This window comes from Cibotium barometz, chromosome 6 (assembly GCF_041138505.1).
Source record: "Cibotium barometz isolate CiBa-2024 chromosome 6, ASM4113850v1, whole genome shotgun sequence".
NCBI lineage: Eukaryota > Viridiplantae > Streptophyta > Polypodiopsida > Cyatheales > Cibotiaceae > Cibotium > Cibotium barometz.
In genome coordinates, this window is record NC_141051.1 from 20043456 (window position 1) to 20057257 (window position 13802).

Here is a 13802-nt window from a genome sequence, read left to right on the forward strand (position 1 = left end):
TGCTTGTTAGCATACTTGATATTCTAGTTAGCATATATGATTATGCTAGCTAGCATACACGAGAATACTAATTAGCATACTGGCCTAGCTGCACACATAGTTAGCATATGAAACATACTATGTAGCATACATGACATACTTATAAAGGGTGTAATCAAAGATTTTTTTGTTGTAGGCCTCTCAAAGCCCCTACATGATGTGGGCAGTGTGCATGACACCAAAGGTAAGGGAAAGGCTACAAACTGAGAACCCTTTGACTGAGAAGGGTGGTGAGTTAGATACAATGAATGAAGGAGTAGATGCGGGATCCCAGCAAATGCAAAGTGCAAGCATGAAAACAACAGAGGAAGGCGGTGACGTGAGTTGTAAATCAGAAGAAGATGATTTTTTTGTCATGGTTCCTCATGCACGTGCCATGCCTGTTGCAACTGACACAGTAAAAACTTCTCAGCAGACAATGGCTAGTGCCAATGCATCAGGGGAAACATTGAAGACTAACAGCATAGAGGACCCGCAGGAAGTTGGTGATAACAGCCCTCTCGAGGGTTTTTTGCGAAAGGCTAAGGCAAAGAGAAAAGTGGGCCCGGAAGAGGTACCTGAAGAAACTGCAAGCAACGGCTATGGTTCCCCAAAGAAGATGGAGGACAAAGCTGAAAGCACCAAAGGTGAAAAGAAAGCCACCCGCTCAAGAGCTTGCAAAAAACTGTGTTAAGACCTTTCCTTTTTTGCCCAGATTCTGTACTGTAAGCACGCAACTGTCACTGTTCAGTTGTTTAGCCTTTACTTAGTGTTCCCATACCTATGCCCTTTTATTTTCCTGGTGAAAATATCTTTGTGTAATATAATGTTGAGCAGCAGTCCATTATAATTTTCTTCCAATCTATGAACTTCTTCACTTCATATCGCTGTTTCTTTGCAGAGGAAGAGAAACTGGCATTAATTGCCTTACCTGATGTAAATGCTGCCATGCAATGGCAGAAATTACGGAAATGGCGAGTCCGCAAAGCCAGGCAGATAAGGAGACAAAAATTGGAGATTGAAAAGCGGCTCGAACGATATTCACAGCGTGCTCGTAGAATTTTTGAGCGCCTAAATTATGTTCACCCATCAGGGGAGGGTATATATGCTGAATGGTATCCTCTTCCAGACCCAATATGGGTGCCTAAGCGACTGTGTGATGAAAAAAGGGCTCTTTTACTAGATCTCAATGGTCTTTTGTTGAGGGTGGTAGAGACTCGCTTCGACGAAAAGCCCCCTACATATGTAGATGAAATGTTAAAATACAATGTAGAGGATATGCAGGTGTTCTCGCAAGGACAGCCACATGTTTTTGGACTGGTGTCTTCAGTTCTTCAGTGTGTATATTTGGAGCACAAGCATGCATCGTAAAGTCATGAATATTTGCAGGGCTGTTTTTAAATTGCAGGTGCCAATGATTGCCGGTTTTTTTGTGCAAGAGCACTGCAGTCCGCAACCCTGGCAGATCTTGAATAAACCTGTGTTTATGAAAGATTTAGCCTTGTTTTGGAAATACAATCCGGCGTACAACGCCCAAAACATGCTTTTGATTGATGATAGCCTCTACAAAGTGTTTTAGAACTTAGCACAAGCTTGGCTCGTTACTCCGAAGCTAGAGGACCAGAGTGCTGAGGAGAGACAATAGTTTCTTATAGAAACTTTGAAAGACTGGCTTTTTCTTTGGCTGCAGAGTCGGATGATCGGGCAGCGTATGTGGCTGACAATTTCTTCCATACAGGCTCTGATAACTTCTCTGATGCAGTCAATCAAACAGCTGCTAGAGGTTGAGAGACAAGCAGAACTTCGTCGCAAACAAAAGGAAGATGACCTAGAAGTAGAGAGAGAGGAGAAAGCTAGGCTGGAGAGGGAAAGAAAAGAAAAGGAACAGCAGAGAGGCGACCTAGAAGCAGAGAGAAAGGAAAAAGCAGAGGAAAAGGAGAAAGCAGAGAAAAAGGAGGGAGCAAAAAAGCCCGGTCACTCTACAAACGCCCTCTGAGGAGGCCTAAAGATTTTTGGCGGGTGTGACTCATTGTAAAATTAAACCCTATGTAATGTTATTTGATACTGGAAGTTAATGATGAGATAATCTTTTCAACAGTTGCCTCCTACTATTCCATTTTTATGTGTTATAGAATTATGTATTGGGTTTTTTGTTAGGTAGCACACACTATAAAGTAGCAAGTATACAGTTAGCATATACTGTGGTAGTTAGCATACACTATATGCTAGTTAGCATAATCCTGTATGCTAGTTAGCACACTATATAGCAGCTAGTTAGTGTACAGTTAGCATATATTGTGCTTGTTAGCATACACTATATGCTAGTTAGCATATACTGTATATGCTAGTCAGCATATAGTTAGCATACAGTATATGCTAACTAGCATATACTGTATGCTAGTTAGCATACGCTTTATGCTAGTTAGCACACACTATGTAGAAGCTTGTTAGTAAACAATTATCATATACTGTTGTAGTTAGCATACAATATATGCTAGTTAGCATATACTGTATGCTAGTAAGCACACGCTATATAGTAGCTAGTGAGTATACAGTTAGCATATACTGTGCTAGTTAGCATACCCTATATGCTAGTTAGTATACACTATATGCTAGTTGGCATATATTGTATGCTAGTTAGCATACGCTATATGCTAGTAAGCACACAATATAAATTAGGTAGTTAGTATACAGTTAACATGTACTGTGCGAGTTAGCATACAGTATATGCTAGTTAGCCTATACTATATACTAGTTAGCATACAATGTATGCTAGTTAGCATACACTGTATGCTAGTTAGCATACGCTTTATGCTAGCTAGCACACACTTTGTAGAAGCTTGTTAGTCAGTATATACTGTATATGCTAGTCAGCATATACTGTTTGCTAGTTAGCATATAGTATATGCTAACTAGCATATACTGTATGCTAGTTAGCATACGCTTTATGCTAGTTAGCACACACTATGTAGAAGCTTGTTAGTAAACAATTATCATATACTGCAGTAGTTAGCATACAGTATATGCTAGTTAGCATATACTGTATGCTAGTAAGCACACGCTATATAGTAGCTAGTGTGCATACAGTTAGCATATACTGTGCTAGTTAGCATACACTATATGCTAGTTAGCATACACTATATGCTAGTTGGCATATACTGTATGCTAGTTAGCATACAGTATATGCTAGTAAGCACATAATATAAATTAGGTAGTTAGTATATAGTTAACATATACTGTGCGAGTTAGCATACAGTATATGCTAGTTAGCCTATACTATATACTAGTTAGCATACTTTATATGCTAGTTAGGATACACTGTATGCTAGTTAGCATACGCTTTATGCTAGCTAGCACACACTTTGTAGAAGCTTGTTAGTACACAATTAGCATATACTGTGGTAGTAGTAAGCATACACAAGATACAAAATAGAATAAAAGACCATGACGCTCATGTCAAAAATTGAATGGCATGCTGTTATAGATTGCTTCATAATCTTTGGGGGTGATTGTGTACATTTGCCTTCTCTTTTGCATGTGTTTCATGGGTACCTTGATACAACGTACAAGATTTGAAAGTATGTGAACAACAGGTTGATTGAAGTCTAGTTTGAAGGTGTATGCATCCACTTGCTTGTAATACAGTCCTTGCATGACATAAGGGCCTTTGTCAATTACATTGTTCCACTCATCAATGTAACCCTGTTTTGCCTTTTCTTTTACTGCAATGCACTTTACCAAGTAAAAGTCTACATTCTCATCATTGGTTGTAGCATCCGGATTCACTGCAAAAGTGTCACCAACACACAAAGCACTACTTAATGCATCATGGTGGTCTTCATACACGAATTTTTCATATCCAATGATCTGTACTTCAAGGGCATCATCAGTCGGAGTGTCTTCTTTATCCTCAACTTCATCAGACAATGGCATCAGAATGTGATAATCCCAAGGCTGCACATGAGATTTGTTAGTGCAGCGATTCCAACTATGGTTCATGCATGCAAAGCATGCCAATGGTCTTGTGGGAATGGCAGTTGCATCCTGCCGGTTGTGACCGCGAAAAGCATGCAAGGTGCGAGACTTCTCAACCGTGGCACAATTCCATTTAACCTCCCTGTTTACATCACCTACTTTGATCTCCCAAAACACACGGGCACATTCCCTTTCTTTTAGAGGATATGATGCAGCTGCTCCCTTTGATAGGTTGGCTTGGCAATAGGCAACCACATCTACAACACACTTTAAAGTGGCCCCATTAGGCTTCAGCTGTTCATGTGTCAACGATCTTTTAACAACTGCAGCTGCACCATCATGCTCTCCCTTGCCATGTCCTGATCTAAAGAAGAACCAGCAGATCTCCATTCATGTCAGTCCAGCATACCTTGCAACAAAATAGAAAGGCCTAGCAGCCTTAAACTGGAGGCAGCACCATCTGACCAGACCCAGTGACGTTTCTGGAGTGACACCTTCTCTCTGTAACCAGCCACAATGCAGCATAAAACAATGTTGGACAAACAATGTGTCATGCACTTTGTCATCTGATATGAAGAAGTGGATTTTCTTGACTACTTCCCCTTCCCTGCGGTAGTATGTTATGTGCACAAAAATAGTTACTTGACTTGAGTACCAATGCATGGATTGAATCTCATTTTCCTCCTTGAATGCATAGTTTTCTGCAAAGTCTACAACCGACACAACCACATCGTCAGGAAATCTAAGAATACAATCCTTAAACTGTTGTGCTTGCCATCGAGCGATATAGTTATGTTTAATAAAAACCTTCAGATTGGTCTGTAAGAGTTGAAGAAACTCCCAACACTGCATTTCTTTAGTCACAAGATCTTTTCTCTTTTTTTTTGTCTTCGTGCTTATCTGTTGCCTCCACATATGCAAACAATTTCACAAAGATATTCTTACTTGGGCTTTGTGTCTCTAAGCAGCATGTTTCTAGTTTTTTCACACCACAGTTCTTACATTCGCCCATCAAACACTGACTATTGTGGTAACCAGCATCTATTTGCTTCGGGCAGAGAACTGACTCCCATAGATGTGTGACACCTTTGAAAGTTTGACATAAAGCCATGCAACCCCTGCTAGTTTCATCACCTCTGACGCAAACGCTGCATGTACATCTGCATTGGGCTCCATGCAGCCCGAATGACTGAGACCGCATATGGTTAAGTGTGTCCTTTAAAAAGGACATCTGCACATGATATTCGCAGCAGCATGTGTATCTATCTTTCAGCCGCCGTACAAAAAATGGCTTCATCATCTCAAACATTCTCATACCTATTTTGCAATCTGGATGCTTTTCTTTAAATTTGTAGAAGAGCTCAACCTGTAATTATGAGAGTTAGAAGGTGGTTATTATGCTAGTTATGCTAATTAGTATACAGGCCATGCATGGAAGCATACTATATGTAACCCCCACAGCACTTACAGTATGCTAACTAGCACTTACAGTATGCTTCCATGCATGTGCAGTATGTTAACTAGCACTCACAGTATGCTAACTAGCACTTGCAGAATGCTAACTAGCACTGACAGTATGCTAACTAACACATTCAATAGGCTAATTGGTACATTCAGTATGCTAAGTAGCACATTCAATTAGCTAATTAGTACATTCACAGTGTGCTAACTAGCACAAACAGTGCTAAACTAGCACAAACAGTATGCTAACAAGCACATTCATTATGCCAACTAGCACATTCAGTATGCTAAGTAGCACTTACAATATGCTAACCACTTAAAGTATGCTAATTAGCACTCACAGTATGCTAATAAGCACATACAGAGTGCTAACTATCACTAATCATATGCTAACTAGCACTTACAGTATGCTAAGATGCACCTACGTTATGCTAACTAGCACCTTGAGTATGCTAACTAACTAGCACTTAGAATATGCTAACTAGCACTTAGAATATGCTAACTAGCACTAACAATATGCTAATCAGCACCTACCATATGCGAACTAGCACTCACAGCATGCTAACTAGCATTTACATGCTAACTAGCATGTAGAGTGTGCTAATCAGCACATAGAGTATGCTAACTAGCATACACAGTCTGCTAACTACATTTACAGTGTGCCTCCAGGTATGGCTTGTATACTAACTAGCATGTAGAGTGTGCTAATTAGCACATAGAGTATGCAAACTAGCATACACAGTCTGCTAACTAGCATTTACAGTGTGCCTCCAGGTATGGCTTGTATACTAATTAGCATTACTAATATGATAAATAACGCACTCTGTAAGGTGATCAACATATTGAAGATTTGAACTAGCATATACAATATAGCATGTTCTAGCATGTAGAGTGTGCTAATTAGCACATAGAGTATGCTAACTAGCATTACACAGTCTGCTAACTAGCATTTACAGTGTGCCTCCAGGTATGGCTTGTATACTAATTAGCATTACTAATATGATAAATAATACACTTTGTAAGGTGATCAACATATTGAAGATTTGAACTAGCATATACAGTATAGCATGTTCTAGCTAGAATAAACCATAAACAACCACAGTGTAAATAACAACCAGTATGCTAACTATAAAGTTTCACATGCTTTTTAGTGTACTCGAATAATGGTGCTTTGGTTAGATCAATTACCTGAGGTTCATCAAGGAGGTGTACAGGGTGCTTTATGTAATTTTTTTCTCCCCATCCTCTTTCGACAAACATCTTTTTTGTTAGGGGATACACGTGCCTCATGTTGAGATTCAAGCTCGATGTCAGTGTGAGCCAGCTATGCTATGTGCTGGCAGATTAGGTAGGAACATGTGTGAGACATAAATGACCGCGTGTCCAGTTGGTCATAGTGTGTGGACATTAGCTAGGGTTAGTAGAGTGTGGACACAACTCATTGTGTGTTGTGTGGATTATGGATTAGTGCATTATGCTTTGTGTGAGAGTGGACATGGCTTCCCTCTATGGTTAGGGTTTGCAATATACATTAGGGTTTGCTCCTGTGTGTGTGTCTCCTCTCCCTCTACCGTTCTTTCAACATGGTATCAGAGCCTTGTGCTATTTATTAGGGTTTATGAGTGAGTGAAGAGAAGAGGGAGAAGAAGCTGTGAAGTTGGCCATTGGAGATGTGAAGCTTGGAGCACACCAAATACTATCAGATCTGAGAGCTTGGCCTACCGGGTAAGGTCTTCTAAACATCCTTGAGCAGATTGCAGGTGATATAGGCAAAAGCAAAGCAAATCAAAGCAAAATTCTGGTTTTTGAAGCTTTCCATTAAAGCTTGGGAACATTGATGTATGGTGGAAATACATGTAAATCTAGCGAAGCAAACATGTATCTGACAATGAGGGATGTAATGGCAACTCTTATGCAAGCCCTATTGTGATTTTGGAGCAATTTGAATGCATTTCAAAGTGTGAAAATCTCTGTTTTTTGAGCTCACACAAAACAGAGAAAAGGAAGCCCAAAATTGAAGCATTTGGAGTGTGATTTTGGCTCAAATCCAACCATTGGTGGATTGCACATGTACCTAGGTGTGTTGGGCATCTATTATCATCATCAATTAGCACCACAAACTCTCCTAAACCCCCCTACAGCAGGCGGCGCTGAATCAACAGAGAAAACAGGGCAGATTTTGTTCATTTTGACTACGAGGAGATCAAATTCTCAGTGGGTGCTTGATATCTTCCACAACTTCTTTAGCAATTGGATGCTTTATACTTTGGAGAAGAGGGCTATGTGATTTGTTTGGTCAATGATGCCTAATTGAGCTGGGAATGAGCTGATTAAAATAGGCTGTCCACTGGTTGCAGAGAAACAGAGCATTTTTAATTGAGCAATTAATCTTTGGTCTTTTACAATTGGACAAATTCCTCTTACATGGAGTTGATGGACACTAATGCTAAGCTAATGAATGCCTGGTTGCTCAATTTGTACAAATATTGAAGGAATTAGAGCAAATTTTCTACTGGTTTTTCTGGTTTTTCCAAAAACAGAGAAAGGGGTTTTCAAAAATTGATATGTACACGTCAGATGGTGTTGATACTCAACATTGAGGTTGATTAGGTGTCAATGCAAGTTGCCCATACTTGATTGCACCATTACATTGTGATTTGGAGCCTTGGAAGGCGTGTCAATTTAGGGTATCCCGCACTGAGTGAGTCAGTTCATCTTGGATGATTACAGGTTGATTTTCTACATCCAATTTGGAGTTTGTTGGCTACCTTGGAGTATCTGGAACATTCATTGGAGTGTGGTTGAGCTGAGGAAGGCTCATTTACAGATTTGAAGTGTGCGGAAGGTGTATGCATTGAGCAAACATGTCGGATAATCCAGTTCAGATTGTTGGTGAAAAGCTGGATCGGAAGAACTTCCAGGCATGGAGTACAGGATAAAGAGTTTCTTGAAAGGAAAAGGATTTTGGAACCTTATTACAGGTGCTGAGCCAGAGCCTGAGCTACCTCGGCAACCTACACAGTAGCAGCTTATTGCTCATAAGCAATGGTCAGAGAGAGCATTCAAAGTGCTGCATTATCTGTCTATATGCATTTCTGATGCTATGCTCATACACATACAGGATGCTGAGAATCCCAAAGATGCATGGGATACTTTGGTCAAGATGTTTGATACAGATACGAGTGCTCGCAAGTCTCAGTTACGACAGCAGATACACAATGTGAAAAGGAATAAAAGGAGCATACATGATTATGTGCAAGAAATCAAGAAGTTTGCAGATGCATTGGCCACAATAAATGCCCCCATGCCTGATGATGATTTGGTGGATATTACCTTGCGTGGTCTTGGCAAGGAATACAAATCCTTTGATACATCTATCTCAGTGAGGAGTACAGGTTTACCCGACTTCGATGAGTTGGTTTCACTCTTGTTGGTTGAGGAAATCAAGCTCAGTGATTCATTTCTGGATGCATCTACTTGCCATGATGATGGCAGAAATCAGGCTTTCTACTCGCAGAGAGGCTTTAGAGGCAGGGGGAGATTTGCATCACGTGGACGTGGTGGTAATGGTCGTGGATGGCAGGACAGGCCTCCACAATAGAATTTTCAGCCTTCATATGGTGCTCGAGGTGGTCGTGGATATGCACCTCAGCGAGGCAGAGGTACCCCCCGTGGTCGAGGACGTTGGTAAGGCCAACAAAATTCTATGCAAGATGTTGAATGCCATTATTGTGGCAAATATGGTCATATGGCGAGAGATTGTTTCCGCAAACAGAATGATTTGAGAGGGGGTAGAGCACAGCGTGGTGGTCATTATGGTGGAAACTATGCACAACATGGTGGTAACTATGCATCAAGTAGCAATGATGGAACTGCAAATCATTCGTTTGCCATGAAGCATGTTGTGGGTTCTATGACGACAAATGCTAAGAATGATGACACATGGTATATGGACTCAGGAGCATCAAACCATATGACATGTCATGGTGAATGGTTTGAGCATATGAAGCCTATGGATGTAAAAGGCTATGTGGAAACAGGTGATGATACCCAGCATGTCATTACACATGTTGGAAGTGTACCATTGGTCATGCACAATGGTCAGACAAAGTCTATGCAGATGTGCTGTATGTGCCTTCGATCACTAAAAGCTTGGCCTCAGTTGGTCAAATGGTGGAACAGGGATTACAGGTTCGTTTCAACGAGCATGGATGCTTCGTTGAAGATTTCAAACATGGATGTAGAGTGATTGCTAAAGGCAAGAAAGAAGGAAGATTGTTTAAGCTGGATGCTGGAATTCCTGAGCTAAAATCAGCCATGTTCTCAAAGAGCAGGAATGTGGTACAGGACATTGATATGTGGCATAAGAGGATTGGCCATGTCAATATACAGAGATTAAAGAACATGCAAACAAGAGGCATTGTCAATGGATTGCCTAGGTTCAAATATGATGGACATATGCATGTTTGTGAAGCCTGTCAGTTTGGGAAGCAGGCAAGGTTGAGGTTTCCTAGAGAAGGAAATATGAGTAACAGGCCACTTGAGATAGTACACAGTGATGTATGGGGTCCTGCACAAAACCCATCTATCAAAGGCAGTTTATACTATGTTACATTCATAGATGATTTTAGCATGATGACATGGATATACTTTCTCAAAGAGAAGAGTGAAGTGTTGGAAAAGTTCATGGATTTCAAAGCTTTTGCAGAAAAGCAATATGGCTGTTGGATTAAATGTCTGAGGACAGATGGAGGTGGTGAATACACCTCAAAAACTTTTGAGCATTTCTTGAGGAAGCATGGAATAAGAAGACAGTTGACTTGCAGGTATACACCTCAGCAGAATGGTGTGGCTGAGAGAAAGAATAGAGTCATATGTGAAGTGGCAAGGGCAATGCTCAATGAAAAGAGCATGCCAGATTACTATTGGGCAGAAGCATGTGCTACTGCAGTATATATATTGAACAAAACACCTACAGTAGCCATTCATGGAAGCACGCCAGAGATGCGGCTCACAGGTTACAGGCCAGACATTGGACATCTTAAAGTTTTTGGATGCATAGCTTATGTACATGTGCCTGATGAAAGAAGAAGAAAGTTGGATCCTAAAGCAGAGAAATGTGTATTTGTTGGATATGCACAGGATCAAAAGGCATACAAATGTTATAACCCTCAAACTAGACAAGTGGTCATCTCACGTGATGTGGTGTTTGATGAGCTTGCTAGTTGGTACAAAGCAAAAGATGAGGGTGTTATTGAGTCACTTGAGGCTGATGTTCATGTGAACTTGCCACAAGCAAGTTCTAGTTCTACTACTATGTCTGGGCCAGCAGGTAGAAGCTGAGAGTAGCAGTGTACGTCCATGGTCAGGACGTTTGAGGCATGAGAGTGTGAGCACTGGGAGTAGTGCTATGGATAAAGGCAAAAAGAAAGTCGAAGGAATTGGAATCACAGGTTATGAGTCATCTAGTTCTGAGAGTTTGGATGAGGAGCTTGGCATACCTGTTTTACGCACACCTGGTGCTAGGCAGGATAGATATGTGCCACCACATGCTAGAGTTACAGGTGTACAGAGTGACCCGCAGGCATTGCGGAGATCCCAGAGAGTCAGATATCCTGTTGACAGATTGACATATAGAGATTTTGCTATGCACTGCATATATGACATCTATGGTGAAGCATGTGGAACCTACATGCTATACAGAGGCTATTGGAGAGCATGTATGGGAAAAAGCAATGGATGTTGAGATGGACGCATTGGTCCATAATGATACATGGGACTTGGTTGCACTACCAAAGGACAAGAATGTTATTGGATGTAAATGGGTTTACAAAGTGAAGTGCAAATCTGATGGTTCTATTGAGAGACATAAAGCAAGATTGGTAGCAAAGGGTTATGCACAGACCCAAGGATTGGATTATGATGAGACGTTTAGTCCAGTGGCTAAGATGGGCACAGTGAGAGCAGTCATTGCTATGGCTGCAGCTAATGGCTGGGAAATGCATCAGATGGATGTCAAGAATGCATTTCTAAATGGAGATCTACAAGAGGAAGTGTACATGGCACAGCCAGAAGGGTATGTACACCCAAGATATCCCACTCACGTATGCAGGTTGAAAAAGGCATTGTATGGTCTAAAGCAAGCACCTCGTGCTTGGAGTGATAAGATGAGCAGATATCTTATCTCACTTGGTTTTCAGATTTCTACAGCAGATTCTTCACTCTATGTGAAGAAGACACAGCATGGGATTGTTTTACTAGTCATCTATGTGGATGACTTGATTATCACAGGTGATCATGGTGCAGATGTGATGCATGTCAAGAAAGCTTTGAGTGGGCAATTTGACATGAAAGATCTTCGTGAGTTGAGATACTTCCTTGGGATTGAAGTGGTAAAAGATCATGCAGGTACTTGGTTAGTACAGCGCCAATATGCATTGGATATGTTGGCAAAGTATGGCATGACAGGGTGTAAGCCTATGAGTACACCATTAGAGCAAAATGTGAAGTTGCGGGCTGATTATGGTGAGGAATTGGATGATCCTTCTATGTACACGAAGATGGTTGGTAGTCTCATATATATGACTATCACACGCCCGGATTTGAGTTATGCTGTGGGGCTAGTCAGCCAGTTTATGCAGAGCCCCAGGAAACCACATTTGGATGTAGTGAGACGCATCATGAGATATGTGAAGACCACATCACATTATGGTCTATTTTATGAGAGTGGTAAAAGCTTGGACATACATGGCTACACAGATGCTGATTGGGCAGGTAGCGCATATGACAGGAGGTCTACTAGTGGATATGCTTTTACACTTGGAAGTGCCGTGGTGAGTTGGAGTAGCAAGAAGCAACCTACAGTTGCTTTATCCAGTACAGAGGTTGAGTACAGGGGTGCAGCCATTGCTACTTGTGAGGCTATATGGTTAAAGAGTCTCTTGACAGATTTATGTGAGCCTCTTGATGGCAAAGTTGTCATTCATTGTGACAACATGAGCAGTATACAGTTGGCAAAGAATCCAGTGTTTCATGCGAGGACCAAACACATAGAGGTCCATTATCACTTTGTCAGAGAAAAGGTGCTGGATGGTACAGTTGATCTTTAGTATGTGAAGACTGATGAGCAGGTGGCTGATATCTTCACAAAGCCACTTGGCAGGGAGAAGTTTGAGTACTTCCGGACTATGTTGGGAGTACATGGGATGAGCTTGAGGGAGAGTGTTGAGAGTCTTGATATCCCAAGCTCATCTACATCTTCATCGGCAGTACATCATGAGCTTGAGAGGGGATGTTGAGATTCAAGCTTGATGTCAGTGTGAGCCAGCTATGCTATGTGCTGGCAGATTAGGTAGGAACATGTGTGAGACATAAATGACCGCGTGTCCAGCTGGTCATAGTGTGTGGACATTAGCTAGGGTTAGTAGAGTGTGGACACAACTCATTGTGTGTTGTGTGGATTATGGATTAGTGCATTATGCTTTGTGTGAGAGTGGACATGGCTTCCCTGTATGTTTAGGGTTTGCAATATACATTAGGGTCCTGTGTGTGTGTCTCCTCTCCCTCTACCGTTCTTTCAACACCTCATCCCTCCAAAATGTGTAAACCAGCTCTTTCATTTCATCTGTGATTGTGCTACGATGACGGGCATGTTTTTGACATGCAGCCAATGAAAACATTCCACCGTCAACATTCGATGTCACCCGCAATTTAGCCTTGTACAAGGATCGACGCGGAACTTTAAGGAGTCTCGAGACTTTTGACATTTGCATGTTCTCCTTTGAATTCAACATCATGGACAATGCTGTATGCTTCAAATACAACTCCTCATTATAGCTTGGCTACTTTACAAGCGCCAAGGTGTTACGAACATTGCACATGATTGCACTTTGAATAGTAGACTCCTCTGGACACACTGCTTGCACAACAGGATGATGAGATACTAGATTCCAAATTTCTTGCTTGTCTTCTATACTAATTCCTTCAGTCCTCCTCATGAACAGTGCCACAATCTCAGACGAGATTTTCTTCTTCTTTTCCTCCTCAAAGGCAAGCTCTTGAACCTGAACCTGCTTAAGTTTTTTCTTCTCTCGTTGTTTCCTCTTTCTTTGTCTCTCATAATCCCTAATGGCAGTACAAGTTGGGTCCTCCAAGTTCGGATTCATTGTCTGTAAAGGATCCCTTCTGCTACCTTCATCTGCTACCCCCCTTGAACGCGCAAGTAAACCTACCAGATCAGATTGCAAGGTATGGTTCGCCATAACTCTATGAGATGGGGAGGAAGTGGGCTACACGGAGAGAATGCGAGGCAAAGGGAGAGGGTGAGACTGTTTAAGCAGCATCACAGA

At 41.4% G+C, this 13802-nt stretch overlaps 1 protein-coding gene across 1 annotated transcript; it reads left to right on the forward strand.

Annotated features, from left to right (window-relative positions):
- Positions 1 to 211: 211 nt before the first annotated feature.
- LOC147637501 (uncharacterized) lies at positions 212 to 712 on the forward strand. The gene has a single exon (XM_086798981.1). It carries the CDS (start codon positions 212 to 214, stop codon positions 710 to 712), a length of 501 nt encoding a protein of 166 aa, XP_086655107.1.
- The last annotated feature ends 13090 nt before the right edge of the window (positions 713 to 13802 follow it).